Here is a 15407-nt window from a genome sequence, read left to right as displayed (position 1 = left end):
GATGAAAATTCTCATTCATCATACAATACAACTTGTATGATTCCAAGTTTCTGTCCAATTGAAACTTGGGTGATGAAAAACTTTCTTCATTTGGTAAATTCAGACACTACCACAAATAAAAGAATCAAATCCACTTTCCAATATTGCTATTACTGGAAACATATAAGCAACAATTTTCCACAGATGCCATTGTAAGGATATTTTTAAAATAAATAAAATTAAAACCCTTTTTTCTTTTATTTTAAAACTTTGCGGACAAACTTATCCATACAATCCACATGAAAACCTTGTTGTTATCTATTCATAAGCAATATATTATAACTCTTAAGCAACAGCTCAAAATTCTGATTACCGAACCATGCTATCGAAACCCACTTTCGCAATCAGAATCAACATATATTTACTTTAAGCTTCCTATCTTTTCTTTGATTCTTAAAAACATCAGCATGTGACCCATTCACATTATGTAATAAGAATCTCCAAATAGGAACTTAATAGAGTTAGATAGTGGACTTTACCCGAAGTAGAGTCAAACCTCTTGACTTGATCAACCTTATGACCTTCCAGGTGAATAGGGCAGCTTCGCAACCAATGCCCCTTCCTTTGGCAACAAAACACATGGACCCTTTGGAAATGGCACATGGGACTATCTCAGACTTAGCCTTTCTCTTTACCATTTGGTCAACCGAGTTGACTATAGCCGATCCCTTTCCATTGGGAAGAGAAATCTTTTTCTAGATATCCAATGCTACCATTGTCAATGTCCATTCAAGACTTGGGAAGTTGTTCTTTTAATAACATTTGCTTTACTAGTGTTCCAAATCATTGCTGATTCCACAACACCAAGCAAATAGATAACATCATTAAGGGTCATGTCATAGTCTGTCTCATAGTAGTCCCAAAGAGACTCACTATTTTACTAAGAAAGTGATTGAACATCCAACTTTCACGAGACTTTGACACCCAACTCTCCCGGCTTGTCAATATGTGACTTTATCTCCAAGATGTGAGCACACATAGACTATGCTTTCCAATAGGGATTGAGTGACTTTAAACTTTTCAAGAACTTGTGGGTGAGGGAGAATAATTGGAGGAGTTGGAGGAAGTGAAGCATGATGTTGAGGGACACCATCTTCAAGAGATTTGGGAAGGTCATAGTTGTCTGAACCAGACATCTATAATGGGAGAAAATCAAGTTAGTTGATTCAAAGTCCTTAATATAACACCCAATATGAAATATTAAGGCTAGGACCCAACACAATATTTTATAATTTGGAAGAGGGATGCCGTAATCCAAGCTATAAAATATTTGAAGGTAGGCGAATGACGATTCACCAATTTCCACCATGAAAAACGAAATAATTTATTAGGTTTTAATTGGATTTGAAATTCCTAGATCTTTTGAGATTCATTGAACTTTTCAATGGCATGTTTCAATCTCGAGTGTGCCCTCTCAAATTTTGTGACTGGGATGCCGAGGATCACAAAACAAGGTGTGAATAACCATACCAATTCACTTGGTACCCTTAATATTATCAGCTAATCAATGTGCCGGTTAAACACACACGCTCCATTGATCTATGACAAACATTAAGTCACCCTTCGTGATCCTTACTAGTCCAAGTTAGTGTGCCGGTTAACCACACACACTCCACCAACGACTTGGTAAGGTAAAAAGTGTGAATTCCATGGGCTAGCACCAAATTCACATTTTTCCTAAAGCAACTAAGATTGGGAATTAAATAAAAAAATATTTAGTTACTTTATAATAATCATTATACTTTTAATGAGAATTTAAAGTCATTGTCCTACCCGTTCGGCTAACGACCCTCCACCGATCAAGCAAGCGGTGGGTGAGAGTGGACACCCATTAAGTTGCCATTTTATAGGCAACAACCTTATACCCACCTTATAGACCGGCTTCGTGAATGAGGCCTACTAACGGTAAAACGACTTGTTCTTATACATATATATAATAATTAACCATTAATCTTATAATAGTATAAGGGTAGAATTTTAACTTTTAAAACTTCTAAGGGTTGGAATTAAAGTTTTTTAAAGTGTGTGAACCTTTACAAATTCCAAAACTTGATGGCAAGTTTTGTAACTATCCAAAACTTTTCATTTCATAACTTATGAATTAAAGGTTCATAAAAATGAAGACTCTTCATTTTCATGTAACTTATGTGTTTAAATGTGTGTGTTAAAGAAAAGTGACCTTCGGATATCCATAACTTGAGGACAAATTATGGACTCCATTAAAACACATAAATGATCAAGAATTAATTCTAAACAATTCAGCAAATAATTCCTATCATCTTCTAAATTCATAAGAACATGAACATGATCATCAAAATTTCAAGAATTATATGAACACATAAAATCATGGAATTTTGATATATGCTATTGTAGATGGATTAGAACAACCATTACACCAACTAAAACAAGTTTTAAAACACCAAAACAGTTTAGGGTAATGTTTCTAGTCCATTTCCAGCAGCAAAAGTCGAAATTCCGCATTCTGATCATTCTACTCGCCGAGTGCACGAACCTACTCGGCGAGTAGGATGAATTTTGCCTTGTACTCGGCGAGTCCCCCCATGGACTCGGCGAGTCCATTAGCTAGACAGCAACAATTTCAACTTTTTTTCACTATTTTGCATCAAGTATCAAACAAGCAAGCCTAGGCTCTGATACCACTGTTGGGTTTTGAGCAATCTAACACTCCCTAAGTGTGCATGCAACCCTAATAAACCTTGGATCTATGTTTGTCTAAATACATGCAAAATAATAATTTTCCAAGGTTCATAACCTATCTAACATTCCATGGGGAACATTTAAACATAAAAGAGTTAGATGAGATTACATACCTTTTGATGTGATTGATTCCTTGGAGTTTGAGAGCCAAGCGCCAATAGTGTGAATGCCTCAAATGGAATCACAAATCACCACAAACACTTGGAAAACTTTCAGAGAGTGTATACACACATAGAAAATCGGCCACACACACAAAACCACACTAGTGGCTATTTCATGCAACATAAGCATGCTTATATAGTGTGCATGGTTAGGGTGAAACCCTAATAACCCATGACCTTTCCTTTTCCAAGGATCCATGGGTTAAAAGCTCCATGGATCATCCATGGACTTCCATATAAGCCTAGCCCATTAACAAATGAGTGTTAGCCCACACCATATAAAACAATAGCCCATAATTTAATTAGTCTTCCTTTTAATCTCTAAATTAATTCATAATTAATTTAAGACTAAGACTAATTAAATAACTTCATATTAATATATTATAACTTACAATATATTAATAAACATATGTGTATAACTCTCATAAAATTATCCATAAATAGTTCGGGTGAAGTGCAACCCAAATGGACCATGCCGGGTCGGGTCAAGTATGTACCAAATAAGTTATGGACTTAGACACCTTATCCAACAGATCGTGTGTTGTGTAGTTCACTTCGTGCGTCTTTAGTTGCCTTGAGGCGTAGGCGATGACCCACCCTCGTTGCATCAGGACACACCCAAGTCCTTGGTTTGATGCATCGCAATAGACCACGAGGTCCTCCGTTCCTTCCGACAAGGTTAGGATGGGCGCACTACATAAGGCTCGCTTTAGCGTTTGAAACGCGCGTCTTGTTTTTCTCCCCAGTCGAAGGTCACACTCTTCTGAGTTAGGGTGGTAAGTGGTTTGGAAATCTTCGAAAAGTTCTGTATGAACCTTCGGTAATACCCGGCGAGTCCCAAAAATTGTCGGATTTCTGTAGGGGTCCTTGGTGTCGTCCAACTTTCTATTGTCTTGATCTTAGAAGGATCCACATGTATCCCCTCCTTGCTTACTACATGTCCTAGGAAATCCACTTTCCGAATCCAAAATTCGCACTTGGAAAATTTTGTGTAAAGCTTCTCTGCCCTCAACGTTTCCAAAACTTGGCGGAGGTGTTGGCTGTGTTCTTCCTGGCTTCTAGAATAGATGAGTATATCATCTATGAACATGATCACAAATTTATCCAGGAAGGGACGACATACTCGGTTCATCAAGTCCATGAACACCGCTGGAGCATTTGTCAATCCGAAGGGCATTACTACAAACTCGTAGTGACCATAACGTGTTCGGAAAGCCGTTTTGGGGATGTCTCCTTCCAGCACTCGCAGTTGATGATAACCAGATCTTAGATCGATCTTTGAGAAGTAGCTTGCTCCCTGCAGTTGGTCGAACAGATCGTCTATGCGCGGTAGGGGATATCGGTTCTTGATCGTGAGTTTGTTTAGCTCCCGATAATCGATGCACATGCGAAAGGATCCGTCCTTCTTTTTCACGAATAGGACTGGTGCTCTCCATGGTGAGAAGCTCAGTCTGATGAATCCCTTGCTCAGAAGCTCGTTTAATTGACTGGACAGTTCCTGCATCTCGGCTGGGGCTAAACGGTAAGGCGACTTTGCTACTGGGGTAGCTCCGGGGATTAAGTCGATTCTGAACTTAACTTGGCGCTTTGGTGGAATTCCTGGAAGATCTTCTGGGAAAATATTTGGGAAGTTGCAGACTTCCGGAATGTCTTTAATGTTCTTTGGTTCTTGTTTTTGGTCCACTACGTGGGCTAGAAAGGCATGGTATTCCTTACGAAGATATTTTTGTGCCTTAACACAGGAGATGATTTGTAAATTTGAACTAGGTTTGTCACCATAAATGACAATGGTTTCGCCGTTTGGCAGATTGAGGCGAGCGGCCCTTTCGTGACAAAGTATATCTGCATGGTGAAGGCTCAACCAGTCCATACCGATGATGACATCGAAACTTCTTATCGAAATGGGCATTAGGTCGATTTGAAATAAGTGTTCGTTTAAATTTAATGTGCACCCTACGTACATATCGCTTGTGCTTTCCGTTTTACCGTTAGCCATTTCTACAGTGAATATTTTATTGAGTGGTTGGGGTCTTTGATTAAGTAAGTGTTTGAATTTATGACTCACAAAACTTCTCTCCGCACCGCAGTCAAAGAGTATGCATGCATACATGTTGTTGAGGAGAAACGTACTCGTAACCACCGTTGGGTCGGCTATTGCTTCATTTTGGCCTATTTCTAGCACTCTCCCAACACCGCCAACATTCCTTGTCTTGGGGCAGTCCCTTTTGAAGTGACCAGTTTCTCCACACCCATAACATGCCTGGCTTATCCCAGTACCAGGAACTTGAGTGACTGGTCGCGCTGGTGCCTTACAGAAACGGGCTATGGGCCATTTCTTGTCGCAGTTCTTACAGTGCATCTCGCGGCAATTACCGTGGTGATGGTAGTTGCATGTACTGCACTTGGGCAGGTTCCCTGCATATTGTTTTGTTGGCGCAGGGGTAGCAGGAGTTGTGGTGGGAGCAGTAGCAGCATGAACCGCAACCATTTGTTTCTTTGAAGGTTCTTGCGAAGTTTGCCCCTTTCTCTTGTTCCAAAATTTCTTCTTGATGTTGTTGTTGGCATTGATCTCGTTGTTGCTGTTCCCTTTGGTTGGTTCAGCCATGATAGCCGTGACTCCTTGACAGACACCATGATCAACGAGAGATTGCGCCAGTTCCTTGGCGCTGTCAAAGGTCATGGGTTTGGAAGCTAACACACTTCCTCGAAGTTGGGGTGATATTCCCCAGATGTATCTCTCGACCTTTTGGCTTTCCAGCATCAACATTCCTGGGCAAACTGTTATTAAATCACTAAACCTGTTGGTGTAACATGCGATGTCCGAGCCTACCATCGAAAGGCCCCACAGTTCCTGTTCAAGCTTCTAAATCTCGCCTCTTGGGCAGTATTCTCGAAGGAGCATTCGTTTCAAGTTTTCCCAACCCATGGAGTTCGCCACCACTAGGGTTAGTGTCTTGACGTGGCCGTTCCACCATGTCAGGGCGCGTTCAGAGAAAGTAAAAGCAGCAAACTTTACTTTGCTTTCTTCAGGGCATGCGCAAATTTTGAATACAGCTTCCGTTTTCTCTATCCATTGAGATAGAGCCAATACTCCCCCAGTCCCATAAAAGGGAATAGGTTTTCCGTTGGTGAAGTCTTTGTAAGTGCATACCCCTGAACGGCCTTGACCTTGGCCATTTGTAAATATGTTTGTTCCTCCTCCCGATCCGTTGTTGCTCATTTGAGCCATCGCTGTGATTACAACAGTTTGGAACATAACGGCATCCATAATTGGAGGAGGTGGTGTTGAAGTTGAGTTTCTGCGTGTTGATCTACGAGGAGGCATGTTCTGGTAGAGAAAATAAGAATGAATACTATAAGTTTCTAATGTTTTGACAATCGTGTGTTAGTTGTATCTTGTAATTTGTTTTGACTTTAGTTTATGGTTTCAAGGTAGGTATAGAAATTTTTAGTTAATCCCATAAGTTCCGAGAGGTATACAAAGAAGTACTTCATATTTATATATATAGGTCACACTTGAGGTGTGTTACATTACGCTTCTTGTTTGGAAAATTTGACCTACCTAGACGTCTCTGATTACAGATACAAAAGGAAATAAGGGAAAAACTTTTATCCGAAGTCCTATTTTATAACAAAATTGTTGGGGTTTGAGCAAGCTCTACTTGCGGCGTGTTGCACGTTTGGAGCTAGATTCGGCATCCGATTGTTTGACTCCCATCAGGCGCCTCTCGAGATCTGCTTGTTGTTCCTTCATCTCTCTTATTTCTGCTAGTGCCGTTATCATTTGATTCTGAAGCGTCCTTGTGTAGATTTGGGTATTCTCATGTAGTCCTTCCAGAAGGCGGATGTCTGCAGTGTTACCCTGAGTAGCAACATTGACCTTGCGAACTCTGGCTGCTTGCTTGTCCGCCTGGTAGTTCTGGGTAGCTATAGCGCCCACAATAACAGGAAGTGCTCGATCGGCTGAGCCTCCCCCACTGACATTGTAAAAATCTCGACACAGCCGAAGGGAGGGCGTACACCTTGTTGGCGGCTCCAGTAGTAGAGGTGGCTTCCCCACATGGGAATGGGTCCTGGTTGATATGGTCTGATTTCGGGAGGATGAGGGATGGGAGGGTCGATTACTTCCAGCTCGGAGCCTGTTCCACTAGTAATTTCCTCGACCTCCTCGTCGACTTCGAATTCCTCTCCGACTTCCTCTTCGAGTTCTTCCTCGACCTCCTCTTCGATTTCCTTTGGGTCTTCCTCCGGGTCTTCATCTATCCAGCCGCCGTTTCCTTGGTTTGGGTAGTAGGGATCTCCCGGTAAATGGAATCCGGCCATTTGTCTGTACTAGGATAGAGGTATGAGAATTTTATAAGAAAAGAAATTTCTATGTAACGACTTCCTATGTTTAACTATATCCTTACGGAGCGCAAATGTTTCATTGTACAATTATTTTTAATAATACTCCTATAGTATTTCAAATTGGCGAATCTAAAATAATTTGTATTTGGTAAGTTTTTGGCTTGTTGTCCACTATGACCATTCCTCGACGTACGTTGGTCAAATCTAGGATAAATATAGTTGATCAGGCTATATTTATTCTCGACCTGATTACATACCCCGAGGCCCAATCATAATGTCGCAACTTGCCTTAATACTTTTTAGAAAACTTGTCATGATACGAGACTAATACATGCGAGTAAAGATGTATTAAAAGAAAATATATTGTTCATGAAAACGTTTTGTCAAAGGGTTTTTGGTCCCCTGTGCATTTATAGTTTGTATATCTTATGTGGTTCGATATACTTAGTTCACTATAAACAATGCTCTGATACCAATCTGTCACACCCCTAAACCAGAATGGCGGAAACATTCGGGGGTCGATGACTTCACGTAGTATCACAACAATTGAATATTGTAAAGAAAGTAACACAACCATCATATATATAATGAAAATGTATATTGTTGCGTTATACATATTCGCAAAAGAATATTACAATATGATGATATAAATGTTTTATAATAACGTCCTTAGCGTTCCTTCTTCAAAAGCTGGTAGTTACCTGTATTACTGATTCCCTGAGAAATACAAGTGGTTTCAAAAAAGTGTCAACAATTAAGTTGGTGAGTTCATAAGTGCTTTGCGTTGAAAAGTATGCCCTTTTGGTAGTAAATCGATGAACGAGGTTTTCAGAAAATCCAATATTTTCTAGAAATGGTTTGAAAAGTTCCCAGAATTGGACTGCGTTAATGTGTTTCATACTTGAATAATAATGATAAACTTTGTGCTAAAAATAACGTGGAAAAACTGAATGCATATATAAATCTCGTAAATCAAACTTGTTTTTATACTTTTATGTGAGTTTTATAACCATACTATTGACACTGACTGCCTGTAACAACATTCTTCAGGTGTTGTAGTGTTATGACATTTGTCACCCCAGACCTGCCGGTCTAAATATAGCTAATAGTTTAGGTGCGGGGTTGTCAATCCCGTATAGATCTATACACAAGTATCACGCTCTCCCTCCAAGATATTATGGTATATAATACAGGACTTGAAATGCATACATAAGAGTACGTTGAAGTTTGAATATCTCACATTGCTTGGTATAAATAGATTTACGATAAGAAAGACTTTACTTCATTTGAAAGTATTTCGTTGTATGTTAGACTTGCTAACTATACTCATTATAGTTTCTCAGAAAGTATGTTTCCATTTAGTAAAAATAACTTGGTGATATAATAGCCCTTTAACATAAAGATGTTTGTATCGATATCTATGAGATAGATATTACATTTACGTTTATAAAATGATACTTTGACTCGTAATGTACTTGTATTCCCCCCCTAAAACATGAAAAGAATTGAAAGGTAGGGGTATGAACTCACTTGTTTGGTTTGAAGAGAGAGAGGCTAGAGTTGAGCAGAACTTCGACCGTGGAAAGTTGCGTCTTCGGGATTTTCGGGGATCTCGGTAGCGTAGATCTTTCGTCGGGGGCTCGGGTACGGAAACTGAGGGCGTCGAGACAGCTTCTGGAGCTTGAAAGTATGAGAGGGTGACTGGGAGTTTGAGAAAGTGTGCAAAAACCCGTAGCTCAAAACCTCTATTTATAGTGCTGGAGGATCGCGTACGCGGGGCGTACCACCGGAGTACGCTGGCCATACGCAGTACGCGGGGCATACTTAGGTTACGTGGGGCGTAAAAACGCGTCACGGCTTACGACTCCGGTCTACCTAAGCGTAGAGTTGCAGCCGATGGGACTCGACTCTGGGTCTAGTACGCTGGGCGTAATCTGGGATTACGTTGGGCGTACTCCAGTCTCCCATCTTCTAAATTCCGTAACTTTCGCGTACGGGCTCCGTTTTTCGCGTTCTTTATATCCATGCGTAGGTGAGATTATGCTCTACAACTTTCATTTAGACTCTGTCGGCTAGTTTTGAATTTATTTTTAATGATATATTTTTAATAGGCCGGGACTGCTAAAGTCCGTTAAAAATCCATAGTTTCTTTATTCGACGTCGGTTTTCGTTTGTCTTTTTATCATTTTACTCCTATTGTGGAGATCTTCAACTTTCGTTTAGGTGGCGATAGCTAAAAAACACTCGATCTTCAATTCAAGTTTTTAGCCCTCTACTACTGTTACGAAACTTAGGAAAAATCGTAACTTCTTCATACGAGGTCCAATTTGGGCGATCTTTTTATGTACGTTTACAGTTTAACGAACTCTACAACTTTTGTTCAGATCCTTAAGGCTAAAATGCATTTTGTTGAAATTTCACTTTTTACGTTAAATAGCGTTTTAACGGTGTGTCGAAAATATACGATTGATTATAATTTCTTCAATATAACCCGGTTTTGAACGTTCTTTACGTTTTTGGAAACCTTGGCACGGTATCTAATATTTGATGCATCCCAACTTAGATACTTGAACACTTTATTTTTGAGGTTAATTTAGTTGATTCCGAATAGTTTTCGTTGTTTTTGACTTTCGAGAGTTACACTGCTTTTGGAAAAAAATATAGGGTTGTCACAAAAACTCATATATGACATATACAACATACCTCTTTACTACTACGTCCATGAACGACTACCGTAGGAAATCGGGTGAAGAAGTCGCCGACTTTTGTCATTCTGTCTTAATGACTTCAAATTAAAAGGGCAAATTGCAAGGAATAGCAATTGACTACTCTTTTTATCAATATAGGCTATGTACTTATATTTTATACACATAATAGCAATGTACTTTAACAAACCAACGATTTTAGAAAATTACATGAGTGAAAATCATGTCCCATCAGTAGGCAATGCATCCATAAAATAATTATAGGAAGACTCCAAGTGAAAATGCAGTTGCCTGGACTGCTATTCAGTCAACTCATTCAGTCAACTCATCATCCGCCCCCATTTTCGCCAACCTCCCAAGCCAGTCTTTCATCTTGAATCCAGGGGCAAAATCGACAATTTGTTCAACGACCCCGACAAATCAGAAAGCAAAGGAAAAACTTGATCAACATGCACCATATTCAACTTAAAAGAATCCATCGTAGTGATAAAATTATGCACACATCCCGCCACAAAATAACAGAATCTGTAGTTAGAAATTTCACACATCATATTCTCTCAGGATTGGCTTACTTACACAGCAAGAAAACAGTTCACAGGTGATTATTATTATTGATATTGATTTATGATTTATTTCTCTTCACATACATATTGATAATTGCAACTATAAGTAGATGATATATCTCTATTATATTTATAGGGATATTAAAGGAGCAAATTTGCTCGATGATGCATCCGGGGTAGTAAAGGTAGCAGACTTTGGATTAGCAAAACATGTGAGTTGAAAAATAATTTCTATTATATGTTTATCAATTATCAATATTATATTAATTAACAATAAAGGAAAGGAAAAAAAGTGTTCTATGTGTCCTAATAGTTATCTGTTATCCCTTTTGTGGCTTTACAGCTTTCTGCTCATTCAAATGTTCTTTCCTTAAAGGGTAGTCCACACTGGAAGGCTCCAGAGGTATTTCTTTGAAATTACATACAAATGAAGAAAGGGCAAAATGGTAATTTGTATCCTACAGTCAATTTGGCTTATTTACTCTAAAAAAAACAAAACAGAAAAACAACATTAACAATCAAAATGAAAGAGTAAATGTAATTTAAATAAAAAAAAATAACATTAATTCATATTAGGGACAATTCTGTCATTTTATTTTTTACAATACAATAGATCGATACACGAAGAAAGATTAGAAGTATAAAGATGGGAAAATGTTTTATTTATCATGTTCCATATACTCGCATGTACAAAAGTATCCATACATTTAATAGTAAAAAATAAAATTATGAATAAGTTGAGATAAAATAATCCACAACACTCTACATAAGATATCGACATACCATCTCTAGGCATATTTATGTCAATGGAAGTTGAAGCAAAAGACACTTTCCATGGATAATTATTTCCTCCTGCGACAAACATCAGAGCAAAACAAATGAAAAAAATGACATTAACTCGATTAAAAAACATATAAATATATTGTGTTGCTTACCCAAAAGTGTCATTTGTTGCCTTTTCAAAGCTCCAATTTCTTCTCATTCGTTTCCTATAACCATTCAAACGAATTTGTTAGATTCACTGATAAGACAATCTATAACAAACCTGATTAATACTAAAAAGCACACAACTTTTATTTAAAAAAAAAAAAACTAAAGTGCATTGTCATTTTTGGTAAAAAAAAATATTGTGATAGCCAAAAAATAGTTTATGAGCTGCGTATTTTTTACTATGACAAAAATACAAACCAAAAAAACAAAGTGAAAGCCAAAACAATGCAAAAAAAAAAACTTTAAATGACCAGGGGCATAATGGTCAACAAATGGCCTGTGTTACCATATAATTAGTATAATCACATAGTCAAATTTCCTTCCTACATTTATCACTGTTTTTAATCGAAAACTGTAATTGGTAATTGAAACATGGAAATCTGAGTCGTAGGTGTAGAAGGAAAAAAATTCCAAAAAAATATTATAACCTTCTATTTTCGACCAAAATACCCTCCTTTTGTTACTTTTCTCATATTAAATCCCACCTGAAATTTGACATTTTTTTTAATTAGATTCATGATGTTGTTGAAGGAATTAACTTACTATGTGTTATTGTTAGTGAGATTAATTAATTTTGGAAGAAAAGAAAACACACCGTAGGGATCATGTCTTCGCAATATCCACCGGTCTATGAGCATTCATAAGATCAAGAAATGATTAACAAGGAATTCAAATTGAGATACGATTATAACAAATATGGAAGTGGTTTAGTGTTTACTTACAGCAACAACGTTTATGAGGGAAGACCCTCAACGCCCATTAGATATTGAACATGAACAGCTTCAGGAACATTACTGTTTTACATCAAATTGATTTCATTAGAAAATAGCAACACATCGTGTATTCAATTTCAAATTGATAAACGGAAACGATTTGACAAACTTACTTCAATTTTCCATAAGTCAAGAGAGAAAGATTTGATTCTTTGATTTCTCTTACAACCGAAGGGTATCTGAAAATATCCTTTACTTCGAAAACGATTCCATCCAATCCACCATTGATTGCAAGCTTCTTGGCTTCTTCCAACGAATTCATTCGAACATCATCGAATATCTCGGTTCCTCTGTTTGTCAAGAAGTAAACCTAAAGGGATTTTTTTGAATTGATTAGCAGTATTCATAATGGAATTCGAAAAGAGATTAAATATTAAAGAATACTAACTGGGTATTTAGTTTGAAGTTTCTTCATGATCAAGGCAACATCGGGTTGGAAGCTTGAGAACATTACAGGTCTTTCTTGTGCGTATTTGTATACCAGCTTCATGATGACTTGAAGAAATTTGATGAGATACTGTACACCTTCAAATTGAGTTTTGATTGTTTAGCAGGCTTGAATTTGAATCGAAAATAATAAATTGGGTCCATAAATCGATTCAAGAAAGACACAAGACTAAGGCAGATAAACCTTACGGATTAAACCATCGGAAACAACTGGGAAGCATTCTCTGATGATTCGCTTCAACACCATATGATCTTGTCTTCGAATCATTAGTGGGATTTAGGGCAAGAATGGAGATCGAACAAAGAGCTGGCAGAAGGAGAGGGAACCGGTCGTTATATCACTGTGTTGAATGGTAGAATCAATCGTTCCTCCCCAATCCACGCTTCGTCGGAGCATGGACGAAGACAAACGTAGGTGGTGGTGACTAGTCCGACGATGACTCAATCTGAAACATCTATCAATGATTTTTGACTGCACGAAGAAGAACAATTAATATGAACACCAAAAACAGATTTAAAGAAAATAATCATAAATTCTTTGGATTTCTACAAAAAAGGTTTGAAAAATAACCAAATTGCTTCCACTTCCATGAGTTTTAATCGACACCACACCACCACCGACCGGCTACCTTCCAGCAATGTAAAGCCAATCGAAACTGGAGAAGAAGAAAATCGAATCACAAACAAATTTCATCATCGCCTCCATCTTTGTAAAGAACAATCAAAATCAGAACCCATGAACACAATTATCTACCGTTGGTGTAAGAGGAGGTGAAGCAGCAGAGGCAAGAAGAAAGGAGAGCAGGGTAGGTGGTGGAGAAGATAAAGGTGCATAAAGAGGAACAGAGACGGAAAGCAGCAGAAGCAGACAGAGAAGAGCAGAAAACGACGTTAAGAAAAACAGAGAGGCCAAAATGAAATTAGTTCTCATTCTACACCGCCATATGTTTTCCGATTCTTATCTTTTCTTTTTTTTATTGTGCCGCCCTTCTCCTCCAATAGGATTCTCCACTGCCATTGATTGATTGGAAGAAAAAGCGACAACCAACGCAGACGCAGATGAGAAGAAGATAAGCACAAAGGAAAAGAAACAAATCAGCAAGTAAATCCAAAACACCGACCTCTTACTAGAGGGAAAAAAGGGGCAACCGACGTTCAGGAGAAAGGAGAAGACTTGTGTGGCCAAATTAGAAAGAGAAAGAACTTGACTGTTACTAAGGATTTTAGAAATTGATAGTATATATAATATAATATAATTTGGGTTAAATAAAGGAATTCAACATATATTAAATTAGAAAATGGCAAGCATTAATTTACGGCCTGCCTAATTTTTGTGAAATTTGTTGAAAAATAGCGCCCTTTCCATTCCGCCATTTCGCATCCCGACTTATCTCCTTCATCACCAAAAACGCTAGAAACCCTAGTCAGATCATTTCATCCTTCCCGGTTCCCACCAATACCGTAGCAAAATCAATGTCGTCTCTCCTTTTCCGAACTCCTAATTAATGCCTTCACTTCTCTCGTACGGGGCCAAACACGGTGAAAATTGAAAAATCTCGATTCATCATTATCTCTTCTCCTTACCACCACCGGACCACCATCAAAAAAGCACTACGACCTCTCTTCCGCCGCGCTTCAATTGGCGTAAGTAACATCACTTCTCCTTGTTACCACCATGATATCTATTTCTTACCTCTAGTTCATCAATAATGCATAACCTGAAGATCCGCATTGTCCAATCAATAGTCTCTTAATAAGGCTCATGTTAACACGAGTTGGGTATTTGCGATCTGTCTGATTTTAGGGAATAAAAGTAAACATTTAATAGACTCTGAACATAGATTTACTAACGAAACCCTAAATTTCAGTTAATTGACTCCGATCTACTTTTTTATTACTTGACATATGGTTGATATGTTCACAGCAACAATTGACCATGCATACTAATTCAGAGACACCAGAGGTGTATCTTGCTACAACTTCATTTTTAGTAGGAACATTCATCACTTGCCAAATGCTTGTAGTGAGAAAAGGATATAAGATGGTTTCCAACAGGTATTGCTCATTAAGTCAATTTCCTGTTGGTTTTTTCTACTTAATTAACCAATATTTGATTGTGTGATTCCATAAAATGTCGAAAAAGATGATTTAAACCAAAAAACCCCTTACTTTGCAATTTTCTTATACATATGGAACTTCTATGATGTTCTAATATTCTTCTTTATAAACGTCCTTTCGAATGAATATGATGGATGCTCAGCAGCAACAACAATCACTGCCACATCTAGTGCAGAGCCTTTAAGAAGAGGCTTAAAAACTATTTCTTGAAGAAGGAAAGAGATCCACTTGATACCCACCTACTACATCTGGATAGGGCTACAATGCAAAACTTCAAGGAGAGGGTATTGTTATAGGAATCGTAAGTCCGTTAGACTTAAATGTTTTTTGAGAGCATTGCTTCCAGTACCTTTGGGTAGCAAAGGCATAATTTCAGTTATACACGTACATTACTAGTAACTATAATAGGTATAGTTAGGAGATACTTCTTACTATTCCAAGTACAAGGAATCACACAATAGTCAGTTCATTCATGAGTCTATACTAATACAATACATAATATATGAAGAGATATAATTATAGAAATACAATTACAATACACGATAA

The 15407-nt window shown here is 37.9% G+C and overlaps 1 protein-coding gene and 1 long non-coding RNA gene across 2 annotated transcripts; one reads left to right on the top strand and one right to left on the bottom strand.

The window, feature by feature from the left end:
• Positions 1 to 12256: 12256 nt before the first annotated feature.
• Positions 12257 to 13011, bottom strand: LOC111882353 (glycerophosphodiester phosphodiesterase GDPD2). Its single transcript, XM_023878710.2, has 4 exons — positions 12933 to 13011; positions 12685 to 12821; positions 12410 to 12606; positions 12257 to 12317 (listed from the first exon to the last, which is right to left on the bottom strand). Exons 1-4 carry the CDS (start codon positions 13009 to 13011, stop codon positions 12257 to 12259), a joined length of 474 nt encoding a protein of 157 aa, XP_023734478.2.
• Positions 13012 to 14060: 1049 nt separating this feature from the next.
• On the top strand, positions 14061 to 15141 carry LOC128128038 (uncharacterized). The gene is made up of 3 exons (XR_008225596.1): positions 14061 to 14387; positions 14668 to 14798; positions 15004 to 15141. It is a non-coding gene; the product is annotated as an uncharacterized LOC128128038 (long non-coding RNA).
• The last annotated feature ends 266 nt before the right edge of the window (positions 15142 to 15407 follow it).

Source organism: Lactuca sativa, chromosome 8 (genome assembly GCF_002870075.4).
Source record: "Lactuca sativa cultivar Salinas chromosome 8, Lsat_Salinas_v11, whole genome shotgun sequence".
In the NCBI taxonomy this organism is placed as follows: domain Eukaryota; kingdom Viridiplantae; phylum Streptophyta; class Magnoliopsida; order Asterales; family Asteraceae; genus Lactuca; species Lactuca sativa.
The sequence above is the reverse complement of the archived record's forward strand: the minus strand, read 5'-3'. Positions and strand labels throughout refer to the sequence as shown.

Bases quoted from the DNA above. Each gene is read 5' to 3' on its own strand.
- LOC111882353 (XM_023878710.2), bottom strand. From the start codon at position 13,011: ATGATTCGAAGACAAGATCATATGGTGTTGAAGCGAATCATCAGAGAA. The intron at 12,822-12,932 runs GTAAGGTTTATC...CTCAATTTGAAG, and splicing joins TGTTTCCGATGGTTTAATCC to GTGTACAGTATCTCATCAAA. The intron at 12,318-12,409 runs GTAAGTTTGTCA...GATGTAAAACAG, and splicing joins TTGACTTATGGAAAATTGAA to TAATGTTCCTGAAGCTGTTC.